The 14129-nt window shown below is 43.2% G+C and overlaps 1 protein-coding gene across 1 annotated transcript in view; it reads right to left on the bottom strand.

Moving 5' to 3' along the window:
* Positions 1-14129, bottom strand: part of DNAJC10 (DnaJ heat shock protein family (Hsp40) member C10) — a 47008-nt gene that overhangs the window by 12885 nt on the left and 19994 nt on the right. Inside the window, exons 8-17 of the mRNA XM_083154684.1 lie at positions 13009-13086; positions 12413-12456; positions 10879-11016; positions 9982-10071; positions 9248-9361; positions 9031-9145; positions 8420-8547; positions 4556-4672; positions 4313-4414; positions 1214-1369 (exon numbers count right to left, since the gene is read on the bottom strand). Coding sequence (XP_083010810.1) covers positions 1214-1369; positions 4313-4414; positions 4556-4672; positions 8420-8547; positions 9031-9145; positions 9248-9361; positions 9982-10071; positions 10879-11016; positions 12413-12456; positions 13009-13086 — 1082 coding nt within the window. The remainder of the gene's footprint in view (positions 1-1213; positions 1370-4312; positions 4415-4555; positions 4673-8419; positions 8548-9030; positions 9146-9247; positions 9362-9981; positions 10072-10878; positions 11017-12412; positions 12457-13008; positions 13087-14129) is intronic.

Raw genomic sequence — 14129 nt, forward strand, 5'->3', positions numbered from 1 at the left:
CCACCATAAATAACCACAGCAATATCCAATTCAATATTACATGTTAATAAACTGCAGCAACATATGAAGCGGAAATACACCAATGTTTATAATCTGAAACTTGTACCAATTGTAAGCACAGTACGTGACCTGCAATATATGTAGCTTTTGGATTATCACCCTCTACCGGCCAATCAAGATGAAGTTGGAGTGCCACTACTTAAACTGAAGAAGTACGACTGCTTGTGCTGGCATCTCAGGGCAGATGGTACAGCCGATAACTGCTCCTATGGCGTAATTAGTCCAGTGGTCACTCATACCGGTATGCGGCTGCAATGTTATGGAGAATTTGATATGCCTTAGTGCAAAGTAAAATAGGAGGAACCTTCAGGGAACGGTCTGTAGCGTGGCACAGAGAGGTCAAGTGTTTGCTCTAAAACGGATTTATATTGCAGATTGTGGACGGAGATTACAATAGGGACAAGTTTCTATTATAAATAGATTTATCCTTTATAGGTTATTGCAGTTTAATAATGATCTCGTTATTGTTGTATTTATTTATGGGTTTTAATGCATTGCTTTCATTGTTTTATAATTGGTGTACAATTAAATCTATAAAATTTGATCCAGCGAATCCTCGTTGTTAGAACCTCAGTAAGAAGTAGAAACAATTTTTTTATATTGGAATTTTGAGCAAGACTTCCTTCACTTGCACCAGGTGACTCATATTGAATATATTTACATAAGTGCAGGGAGACATGTTGGAGCTAATCTACTATATTGTTTTGGGTTTCATTCACAAGGCGTTGGCTGTTCCCCAGCGGCGTGGTCTCCTGAATCCCCTCCCACCCACTTGTGACGGACGCCTGTGGTCTCTTGTAGGAGCACCAGCAGCCAGTGCCGGGAAGCAAGAGTGCAGCAGCAGGTGCTCTTAAACCGTGTCCAGACCTTCAGGCAGAAATAAGGGCTATCCACCATGCCACAAGCGTCCACTCCAGCCTCTGTGGCAGTGGAATCCGCTCGGATGTGCGGTTCAACCATTCTTCAGATGCACAACATACAGGGGGACACTAGAGGGCAAACGGTTACATCAGTTTTACCTCTAAAGTGGCTGCAGCAGAGCGCACCCGCTCATTTTGTAAAACGTAATATCGGGTCCGCAATTTGGGGTCAAATACACGCTATACTGTAGCAAGTATTTACGATCACTGCACAAATAAAAACATCCATTTACCCTTGCCATACGCTTCCACTCTGGCAACAAGGCTTGGCAAGGTCCACACCAAGGCGCATAATAATCCACCATCCAGATCTCGTCTCGATTCCGTCCCTTTACCAGATCATTAAAATTTGCAGGTGTGAGAATGATAACGGAGGGATTGCGAAGTTCCTAAATAGAGAAGATTATTTTACATTTGGAAGTTGAAGGAAGGATAAACTAATGATTTTTGATTATCGACATGTGGATAGCAACAGTTTATAAAACATAACTCATGGGGCAGAGCAAAAAAATAAAATAAAAATGAATAAAACGAGGGAAAAAAAAACTAATAAAAACCTACAGGTCATACAAGATACATTCCCTAGATGACATTGCAGAGGATGCAAATAATAAAAAAAAAGGTAAAACAATAGCAATATTTGAGTTATTACTAGTGAGGAATTAATCCTGCCTATTTTGATGTTGGTTCCGCCTACATACGATTTGGTTCCGCCCACATGAGGCCACGACTAGTAATTTTCCCAGGGACTGTTTTAGTTCCCATTCCATCCCTGTGTACTGCAATCCCTATTTGTCGCAAACTCTGGAAAACTAAAATTTCCAGAACTTGTACCTGATAGGCAATGCCATCCCTGCCTGGGGAAATTTAGGAGATTTGTGTCCATGCAACTGAAGATCCATCCGTCCCTATGACACAGACATCCCTGGCAGTTTAATTTCCCCCCAAGTAGTGCACAAGACGATCGGAGACTGGGCCTTAACCCCTTGGGTGGTATGCCCGGAAATTTTCCGGGCTCAGCTGCGCTACCGCAGTGGGCTGTTCCAGAAAATTTCCGGGCATACCACTTTGCATTAGGCGTGTGCCAGTGGTGCCTCCAGCGGAGCACCACTGGCGCACTACCTTTAGGGGTCCCCCCCATCAACCCCCCACTCGTACGCCGGAGCTCCCCAGCCACCATTCGCATCAGTGATGTAGGCGGCAGGCTCGGGTGGACTCTGGAGAGTTTAGGCGCCTGAGTCCTCCTGAGCCGCCGCAAAACATTCCCGAGCCTGCCGCATGTGTGATGAGTGACAGGCGGCAGGGGGAAGCGTCGGCAGGGGAGCTGCGGCGTAGGAGCGGAGGTAAGGGGTAAGGGGGGGCGGCAGCTTCCTACGATCTGTGGTGGGATTTGCTGGGGCAGGACAAAACTGTAGGTTTGTCCTGCCCCAGCAAAACCCACTCAAGGGGTTAATCCACACTTTCCTTGGGGAATGGTTTTCATCTTCCAACAAAATACAGGAAAGCATGTTCCAAAGCGCAGTCACTCAATAGTCAGAAAACATTGTAATGCACAAATGTGAGGTGTGAGAGGAAATGCTGCCCCACCGGCAGTTAATTGTGGAAGTAAAATCAGCTGGAATGAGCAGTAATGTATACTAAAAGGGGAACATAGTTGATATAAGGTAAGAACGTTCTTAAGTAGAAGGTGGAAGGTCTGATTACTAGTTTTACGGGGCCAGATTTTAAAATAATAGTTGTGCAAATAAACATGCATTTCGGCACATGCATACTCTGCAGTTCCTAATACCATATATAACTAACTTGTATACAGTCTAAACAACTTTAACCATTTCAAGTCCAAAGTCTAGTCAGGCCAAGCGCTAGTAGTAGATCCAATGGTTCAACATTCAATGAAGACCGGTTTTGAATAAAAAAAAAAAAGGTACTTGTGAGTTATCTGGGCGCCCGATTTCTAAATCGGGTCGGATCGGGCACATCGCATCGCATCGCATGCGACCATCGGATGCGATGCGATGACCCGATTTTTCCATAGGAATCAATGTTAAAATGGACTGAGTCCATTTTAACATGGAATTCAATGGGAAAAAGGGGTCCTTTTCATACCCCTACTATCCAAGTGGGCATGGAGTTGGATATAAACCTGTGGCGAGCGTAGCGAGCCACAGAGCCCGAAGCGTGGCGAGCGTAGCGAGCCCCGCGAGGGGACACAGAATACCGTCCCCTCGCGGGGCTCGCTTCGCTCGCCACGCTTCGGGCTCGGTGGCTCGCTACGCTCGCCACAGGTTTATATCCAACTCCATGCCCACTTGGATAGTAGGGGTATGAAAAGGACCCCTTTTTCCCATTGAATTCCATGTTAAAATGGACTCAGTCCATTTTAACATTGATTCCTATGGAAAAATCGGGTCATCGCATGCGATGCGATGCGATATCGCATCGCATCGCATCTGATTGTATGCCTTAACTTAAGGCATACAATCAAAAATTCGGGCGCCCAGATAACTCATAAGTACCAAAAAAAATATATATTTTGGACTGCATAAGGCAGCGGTTCCCAAACTGTGTGCCGTGGCACCCTAGGGTGCCTCGGGACACTTGTAGGTGGGTGTGCCTCGGGTTGGTGGTACAGAACCAATTTTAATTATTTATGGTCAATGTAACAGGCAAAACCAGTGCTGGTGGCTGCCAATAATAAAATATGTGGACAAACAAGAAGCAAATCCAGCCCTTATCAATTAAGTGAACCCAAGGAAGACCTATAAAACACAATATTCTTCATTTCAAAACATGTTTTTTTTGTTTCTCAATAAGAAACTTTTTGTCTAGGGGTGCTGTAAAAAAAAAAAAAAAAAATCTGATACTCTAGGACAGGGGTTCTCAAACTATTTTGCTCTGGGACTCCATCAGACAATAAAAATAATTACAGGACTCCAGCAAGTTACTGCAGAAGGTCATCACATCACGTGTATAGGCAGCAGACAGCACATAGATGCCAGCAATGTGGAGGAACCAAATGATGTGAGGAGTCTAATCTAAAACAATCACATTGATTGAGATTAGAAAAATCATCAGCTTAATGGTCAGCAACATGAAGTCGCAACCCCATGCTGAGAAGGTCGGGATCCACTTTGGGGTCAGGACCCACAGTTTGAGAACCGCTGCTCTAGGGTGCCGTGATTTGAAAAAGTTTGTGAATCACTGGCATAAGGTTAACAAAAGGAGAAGAAAGGAGACAGCACATACCATCAAATCAAATGGCCTCACTACTCCCCCACCCCCCCTGTTCTGAGGTCATAGAAGTTCTGGTTTTGGGATAAATTGCACCATACCTCAATAAATTCCAAGATCTGGTCAGCGCTGTGTTGTCCTTCGTACTCATGAATATTAGACTGGTTGAAAACCACAGTGGTGGGATAAGCCCTTATGTTATGCTGAGGAAACAAAACCGTCATGGTCATTAGAAATACGAATTGCAAAAATGACCAACCTGCATAACCACGTTCTGCTTACAATTCGCACTACATCGCCTAACATCGCTGCGTTCCTTGTATGGAGGGCTAGAACTTACTTACCATATTACAAAGGCCTTCGTGGATGGTGCAATCTAGGGTGCCGAACCGGACATGACCAAATACGCGCTTTGATGCTTTTCTTAATTCCGGCAGCAGAGCTCTACATGGGGGACACCACTGCACAGAGGAACGAGAACAATACTGGTTGAATAGTAACAGTTCAGCGACATCGAGTAGTAAAGTTTTCTAGACTGGATTTGAACATTTCTATTGATTTAGTCTATTTTTAGTTATTAATAAATGAAGATTGTAATGAGCAGATTTATCTTTTTAATTTTTCTGACTGGTTTGCTTTATGCCTAAACCTAGACATGAGGGGCGAAATGTAATAGAGTGCGATTTTTTAGACAAAAAAAAAAAAAAAAATCGCACCTTTAAAAATCGCATTTTTTGCCGCGAATTCGCATATGTAATGAGATGCGAATTTGCGGCAAAAAAGTGCGATTTCTAAGTCCTGAAAATGTGCGCTGTGTTGACGACCTCTGCATCTTCTCCGGCAGACGTGCGGCTCCCGGCTGGTACCCGCTCACAGACTGGAGAGGCGCAGAGATGTTTCATCTTCCGCGTCTCTCCTCAGAATGATTCTATTGGCTGCCTAGCAGCCAATCAGGAGCCGCCGTTTTTTTTTCTTTTTACTATTTTTTTTACAACAGAACCATGCACAGATCTCTATGATCTGTGCATGTTTCTGATAAAATCGCCAGTCAGAACCTGGTCTATTTTTTTTGCGATTCTTAGTAACCTTTACTAAAAATCACAAACCATTAAATATGCGAGTTCTATCCTTTTTAATGGGAAAACATCTGGATGCGATTTTTAGTCTAACTAAAAATCGCACCTTTAAAAAAATGCAATTTTTGCCGCAAATCGCACCCTATAAAATATGCGATTTGCCCGAAAACTGCATATTTTGCGAAAAAAAAAAAAAAACGCAAAAAAAGAAAAAAACGCCTCCCATTACATTTCGCCCGAGGTTTCCTAAGTATTTAACTTTCTAATGCAGTCCTATTACACAGGTCTAAAATCAAAACAAGCATCAAAATTGGGTGAACAGCAATTAACTATTGGGGTTCTTTAGACCTGATCCCAGCGTGCGTGGCGGCACACCACGACAAAAATGAGCAAATTCTTATTTTTTGCAGTCCGCGCAGTTTGATTGTCAGGAATGTGCCTTAAGGGGTGTTAATCTGCCATTATCGGGAAATGTCAGGAAAAGAGCAGGGGCGCCCGTTAGTTTTCAGGGAGGGTCTGTTACGTCAGCTCTGGCCCCGATCAGCCTGATTCTGCACCATATGGTACACTGGGAAAATCAATCGATGGGGAGTGAGCTGGCCGGTGATTAGCGAATTTTACACAATTCCTTTGCAAATTCGCACAGCAGTGATCAAGTTTGAATAAGGAACTATGTACGATGCTGCAAACTACTTGTGGCACATTATTATTATTACATTTTATTTATTATAACATTAAAATGTTTTGATTTTATATAGTAGTACAATTTTCAGACCCAACACTTGGGTTTTATAGCACCGCAGTAATCAGAATGTGTTTAACACTCCCCACGTGTGAGATTGCACTAAATGCATAACTAACGTAGTAGGAAACAGGGGTTCTCTTGCTGCCTATTGGGAACATGAACAATGGATCCACCTGCTGTATGGTACTACCCCCTCTCTCTTCTACTATATATCCAATCACTGTATTGGAGGAGTGCCCAGAGGAATAGGGCCTTTTATGGCGTAGTAGACCCAGCGGTGACTCATTTTAAACTTTTTCACCTCCTCATTGATCAGCAGCCTCCATACAGCCTCTGTGGCTGTAAAAGATCAGGGGCAGGGAAGGACATATGTTTACAGTCCCCCCTCCAGCTGCGCCACTGGGCCGTATTCAAGTGGGTTAAATGGCAGGGATCGCTGAAAACAAGCGACCCTCGCCATTTAACCCCCGCAACGGCCGCTCACCCTATACAATGTTCCGGGGGAATCCTTGGTGTCAGACAATGGTGTGGATTCCCCCAAACAGCGAGGCTTTCGGCTAATGTAGGGAGAGCCCGCTGCATTAAGCCACGAGCCTCGCTGTTTTAGCGGCCTGACACGCCGTTTCCACGCCTCTGCAAAAACCCAGCGATGTGGAAATAGAGTGTGCAGGGGGTCAGTTGAATACTGACCGTGGGAGCTGTGACAGCGAACAGTCATTGTATATACCCCACTGTCTCTATGAGGACCTGACCCTAGTGTGCACCACAGTGCCATACGGTGCGCAGACTAGTGGTTCATGAAGTAAAGTCCACTCTACTTGTGGGAAAGTTGAACATAATATGAAAAATAATCTGGTTCACTACAGGGAGCAGATAGAGGATGGCGGAGGGGTTTCAGACACATTCTTACAGTGCCATACACCTAGATCAGTGGTGGCTAAACTTGTCCTCAAGATCTACCAACAGTTCATGTGTGTCAGGCAACCTGTGGATCTATAGTGGGAATGAATGCAGCAGGTTTGATAATGTGACAGTTAGTAACGACTACAGCTGTGCACCAGCTAGGTGATCTGGGAAATGTGACAGTTAGTAACGACTACAGCTGTGCACCAGCTAGGGAGTCTGTGAAATGTGACCGTTAAAAACGACTACAGCTGTGCACCAGCTAGGGAGTCTGGGAAATGTGACAGTTAGTAATGACTACAGCTGTGCACCATCTAGGGAGTCTGTGAAATGTGACAGTTAGTAATGACTACAGCTGTGCACCAGCTAGGGAGTCTGTGAAATGTGACCGTTAAAAACGACTACAGCTGTGCACCAGCTAGGGAGTCTGGGAAATGTGACAGTTAGTAATGACTACAGCTGTGCACCATCTAGGGAGTCTGTGAAATGTGACAGTTAGTAATGACTACAGCTGTGCACCAGCTAGGGAGTCTGTGAAATGTGACCGTTAAAAACGACTACAGCTGTGCACCAGCTAGGGAGTCTGGGAAATGTGACAGTTAGTAATGACTACAGCTGTGCACCATCTAGGGAGTCTGTGAAATGTGACAGTTAGTAATGACTACAGCTGTGCACCATCTAGGGAGTCTGGGAAATGTGACAGTTAGTAATGACTACAGCTGTGCACCAGCTAGGGAGTCAGGGAAATGTGACAGTTAGTAATGACTACAGCTGTGCACCATCAGGGAGTCTGGGAAATGTGACAGTTAGTAATGACTACAGCTGTGCACCATCTAGGGAGTCTGGGAAATGTGACAGTTAGTAATGACTACAGCTGTGCACCAGCTAGGGAGTCTGTGAAATGTGACAGTTAGTAATGACTACAGCTGTGCACCAGCTAGGTGATCTGGGAAATGTGACCGTTAGTAATGACTACAGCTGTGCACCATCTAGGGAGTCTGGGAAATGTGACAGTTAGTAATGACTACAGCTGTGCACCATCTAGGGAGTCTGGGAAATGTGACAGTTAGTAATGACTACAGCTGTGCACCAGCTAGGGAGTCAGGGAAATGTGACAGTTAGTAATGACTACAGCTGTGCACCATCAGGGAGTCTGGGAAATGTGACAGTTAGTAATGACTACAGCTGTGCACCATCTAGGGAGTCTGGGAAATGTGACAGTTAGTAATGACTACAGCTGTGCACCATCTAGGTGTTTTGGAAAACGTGGACTGTTGGTAGATCTGGAGGACCGGTTTGGACACCCCTGACCTATATCTTATACTCTGGTGTATTTCCAAGGGTGCATTTAATAACTCTTCAAGAATTATTAAATTCTCCAACAAGGGCAAAGTATCTCCGCATTCTACATAACTAATGGACCAAACCTGGGATTTTTCTATTAGCAATATACAGTAAGCTGCAGAAACTGGGCCTCTACTTACAGGTGCAAAGAAGTCTACCAGCCACGGTTCTCGCTCATTCCCAGGGAAGTTCTGTGGACCCAGCGTAATGACATGAGAATTTACACTTTCTTTTGTGAAGGCGACCAAATCGTAAAGATTTATTTTTCCTTTAATAAAAAAAAAAAAGTGAACTGAGCATTAAAAATAAGTAAATAAAACAATAAAAAAATAAATGGTTAAAAAGAAAGTGGGCAAAACAATATTTCCATGTCAGTGCTATGGATTTATGGCGAAATAAATAAATGTTCTGTGAGTTTCAGTAGGTTATAAACTGGTCCTGCACATAGCATACAGGTGCAGGGAAGGCAATACAAATGGGAGTTTGGAGTAGAAGAGGCAATGCACCCTAATGATCTGTGTGGAGTTTGTATGTTCTCCTAACGTTTGTACGATGTGGCAGCAAGGTAGGTTCGAAGGGTAGGGGGGAGAGAGATTGGGAACATATGGGGGGGGGGGGGGGGGTGGAATTGTCTGACATGCAGGCATTCAGGGTGGGGGAAGGGGGTAAGTGTGTGACATGCGGTCATACAGGAGGGCCCATTGTGTGACAAGCAGTCATGCAGGAAAGACTTGTTACCGCAGATTCTCACCATGATGAATTTCATAGTCATTGACCCCTTTCCCTTTAAACGCTGCAACACAAGCCTTATGGATATATAGAGACTTGCAGGTGGATGGATTGGCCTGGCAGTCAAATCGTCCAACCTTTATTAAAAATAAATAAATAGATTACATACATCTCACAGGATGTATTTAGGAAACTCAAAGCATTGATTTCTGGTCACATGGGTGCAGGGCGTCCTTTACCTGAACATGGTCATTGCGGAGCAGGAGGTTTAGCTTCTTGAATTCTGGCAGATAGGACTGATCATCGCTCCCATAGGTAAAGAACACCAGCCAGCGGTGATATGCTAATCTGTCCTTAAGAAAGAGAAGAATTTCCATGAAAGTTCTGTTACTTCTAATTACATAACAAAAAAAAAAAAAAAAGATACCCATCATTAACTCTCTAGGTCTAGGTGGTAAAGTTATTAATACCCTTTTACACGGTTCCAGGATCAGACAGGAGAGATTACTCCATTTACACTGTGGTGCGGACCTGGGATGTTCCCGGGTCAGGAACATCCCAGATTGTTTCAGTTTTGTTTTTTTAAAGAAATTTCAAATTGCACGGAAAACGTGTTTTATCCCTGGAAACTGATCTTTGATTTAGCTTTATTTTCATCTATTTGGAATCAATTAAAATCAATGAGCATGTATCTTTAGTAAATACAGCCTTTGTAAATTGTAAATATTTGTTGTTATTGTCATGTTTTGTCCATCTGCATGTTCTATGTTGATTGTATCACATTCCTCACTTATTTGAGGAATTTCTTAAAATATATCTAATAAAAGTTACATTTTAGTATCAAAGGCTTGTGCCCCACCCAGGGAGACTTCTACATATCCGCTCTTGGATATATTTCTTTCCTAAATACAGACTTCGTAAGTCTATAGCAACAATCACAGTATGGGCCACGTGTAACTGCACCTCTGTTTACCTTTAAGGAATCTGGAGAAAGTAATTCCAAGTCAGGCAGATGTTTCATCACCTCCCCGTAGATCTCTCTCACATCCAATGAATTTAGGAACTAAAGAAGAAAAAGATGAACGCTTAATTCATTTGGCATTTTAGGGATACGTTGTGCATCGTTCAAAATGAGAATCAATAGCAAAATGATTTCACATTATGTATATTTGTTTTATATCCCTATCAAGGGGTAGATCGAGTATTAGCCATCGGTTGATTAGAGCGTTTTGATTTCTGCGTAAAATAGACTATAAAATATGGCGTCTACTGTATGCCAGGGGTGGCCAAACCGGTACTCAGGATCTACCAAAAGTTCATGTGCCTCAGACAACCTGTGGATCTATAGTAGGAATAAATGCAGCAGGTGTGATAATGTGACAGTTAGTAATGACTACAGCTGTGCACGAGCTAGGAGTCTGGGGAATGTGACAGTTAGTAATGACTACAGCTGTGCACCAGCTAGGGAGTCTGGGAAATGTGACAGTTAGTAATGACTACAGCTGTGCACCAGCTATGTGATCTGGGGAATGCGACAGTTAGTAATGACTACAGCTGTGCACCAGCTAGGTGATCTGGGGAATGCGACAGCTAGTAATGACTGCAGCTGTGCACCAGCTATGTGATCTGGGGAATGTGACAGTTAGTTATGACTGCAGCTGTGCACCAGCTTGGTGATTTGGAAAACGTGAACCATTGGTTCATCTCGAGGACCGGTTTGGCCAGCCCTGGTCTACATGTACATAATATAGGTTGGGAATTTGAGGCAGGAGATTTTTCTATACTGGCAAAACGTTGTGTCAAAATGTTTAACAGATTTCATATAATGTTACCAGGCAGACACTGTATATACAAAGCAATTAGCAATTACCACAACACTGCTAGTGTCTTTATGTGACAGAGTGGCTCCAGGCGGGAAGTAAGCTGTAGCACTAGTAGTGATTTCCAAATTGTCACAGAGATCAGCTTGGGTAGAACAGTCCATCCATCCCACACGGACAAGTCTGTCCTAGGTCACAAGAGCGAAGAATTATTCAGGATGTCACTGTACAGATCTGGCCAGTCAGCCAACATTTCCACAAAAGGAAACTAATTAGTCAATTGATTAATATGCGATTGGTCGGTGTGGGCCGACCAATAAGCTTCTGTCATTTCAAAGACTATGGGCAGGTGTGCCAAGCTTTGGAAATACCAATCAGCTCCTGATTCAATCAGCATGCACCATGGCTGTTAGCAGCTGATTGGATTTCAAAGACTATGGGCAGGTGTGCCAAGCCTTGGAAATACCAATCGGCTCCTGATTCAAACAGCATGCACCATGGCTGTTAGCAGCTGATTGGCTGGTTCTGATTCACTTTCTATGGCATAGAAGATCACATGCTTGATAAAAGACAGTAACATGTGGATTTGATGCATTTCCAAGGGGGAAATTTACTAAAGAGCAATTTTGCAAAAACCCATAATTTACTAATAATGTATGTTCCAGCATCGATCTAAATAATTTTTATCAATGTTAAATCAGCTAAAATTGGTCTTCAGTAAATCCACGCCCCCCAAGGCTTGATACATCTCCCCTAAGTCCTTATTAAAGCGCTAATTATAAAGTTAGGGATACAGTGAAGCGATGCGTACCATGTATAATGTGCCATCTGTCAGGCCGACATATCCAGCGCATACACATCGCTACGATGTAATGCAGGATGGAACAATCCCACATTCCGTTACTCATTATACTGCATGGTGCAGTTTGCGGCGCAGCACGCTCCACCGGACAATATCACCAGCTACCGCAGGAGCACGCAGATTGGCCATTGGCCGATAGATACGCCGTTCCGATTCTGCAGGATATGCACTACTGTCATATGCAAAGTCAGGTCTGAATAGCTGAAAACACTTCCTTCCAGGATTGTGGAGGGGTGGCATTACAGATTGCTTCGCCGGACAGGTAAGTATTTGTGAATTTCTACATTAATATGATGCGATATATAGTGAAAATAACTGGGCTGGTACATGGACACCATAACTCGCAAAGTTTCACAAGTAGTAGTCTGAGCAAATGAAAGAAACATGGGCTGGTACATGTAAAGACAAATAAATACCCCTGAAATAATGACGGTATAACAATAGTGGTTTGGGTGTACGTCCCGCAGCTGTATTGCGGGACGACTGTGGGCGACAGTAACGGAAATTCACGGTGCAACAATTAAAATATCATTTCTAAAACAGAGGGGAGGCATTTCTAAACTTTTAGAGATGCATCCCCAATTTGTAATTCTGCAATACTTTATTTTTATGCGCAATGAAAGTAAAAGATTAGTATTCAGGCGTCTTCGTAAAGACAACGGAACCATTTACTTCCTGTATAATGCAGCATCTCATGCTTATACAGGGTGACAGATACTTACAAGCATGGCTGAAAGCTTTAACCGTGTCCGGGAAGATAAGCAGTCTGAAACAAAGGTTAACTGAAGATTAAAAAAAAACTCATCAAGAGTATATACTATACTGTACAATGTATATGTAATATACACTGGCCAATCACCAGGCAATGTCAATTTGGCCACACCGATCTGAAATTGCCAAGAATCTAGGCTCAATATGTTCTGATCAGGAGTTGCAGTGCCGGCTCTCTCTCAGTAACAGGAGCCAGATGCTTTACGCAATGTAACAGTGCAGCACCCGGCTCCTATCATTAAGCAGGAGCCAGCATTTTGAAATCAACCCTTGTTGGGTGGCACCCAGGTACAGACTGCAAGCCCCTAGGCATGGACACAGACAGCAAATCTGGGTGCTGAGCAAACTCCTTGGTTTCTGTACAAGTGGGTGACAAAAAAAAAAACTAGGTACAAAATGTGCAGTCAGTAAAATGATGAAGATGTCACTGGAACACGTCTGACAATACCGGGGCCCTGAAGAACAGGAAAAGTGTAATATGAAACATTGCAGCTACTGGAGTGGGAGGACTATTATGTATTACAGAGAATATGCATGGAAACATTACCTCCAGTGTCAGCGCAGAACGTAATCAGCCAACCAATGCCGGATTCAAATGATTTTTCAATTGAGCTTCTGAAGTTTCCTAATTAATAAAAGACAAAAGAAAATAAAAATTTTAATTTCTAAATCTTTTATTAAATTAGTACAGACTAAGGAAAGCCTCAACGCAATGTACAAATATGACAGCTCATCTTAAAATCTACAGTAATGCCTTCAGCTGTTTCAGGAGCCAGGAAATAGCCGGCAGACACCTTACAGTCTGCAATTTACCCTGGAACCCAGCGAGCATACTAGACATGTGATGTTCACTTTTACTAATGCTAATGACTATACCTCTCCAAGCGATGGCCGACTTCATGAAGGCATGTAAAAAGTGAATTTAGAAGAAATGATACAATTGCAAGACAAATATTAAGGTTTCATTCGGCCAATGCAACAGCATTCAACTGAATAATAGAACAGACAATGGGGCAGATGTATTAAGCCTGGAGAAGAGATAAACGGGAGAAAGTAAAAAGAGGAAAAAGCACCAACCAATGAACTGTGTTTGAAAATGACAGTTGAGATTTGATTGGCTGGGGCTTTATCTCCTTTTACTTTCTCTTTTCTCCAGGCTTAATACATCTGCCCCATTTTTAGCAAAGAGAAGTGTAATGAAGACATATAAACTACAATACCCTGGTTGCATTACGTGTTTACACCCACAAAAGGAATGCCTTGTGGTGGCACCTTTGGCATTGCATTGAGTCTTTTGAAGAAGTCTCTACCAATTTTGCACCATTGGATGTTGCCATTCTGTCCCCCATTTGTTATTAATAATCAAAGGTCCAAAGTGTTCCTATGGGGTTGGGGTAGAAGCTCTGGCTGAACAAATCCAAAACTTTGATATTTCATGTGTAAAGACATTTCATGGTTAACTTTGAGAAGACCTTCGGGTCATTCTGTTGGAAGGTGAAATTCCTCTTCCTTGTCAGCATTGTGACTCTATAAGCCCAATAAGTGGACTAGAACCCCAGAAAGTACAGTACTTCTGCCTGCCCATAGGATGTGGTATAAAAGATGTACAGTGCCTAGGTAGAACTTCATTAGGTCAACACTGTATGGTTGAAACGCATTCAGGAGACA

Source organism: Crinia signifera, chromosome 7, assembly GCF_055691185.1.
Source record: "Crinia signifera chromosome 7, ASM5569118v1, whole genome shotgun sequence".
NCBI lineage: Eukaryota > Metazoa > Chordata > Amphibia > Anura > Myobatrachidae > Crinia > Crinia signifera.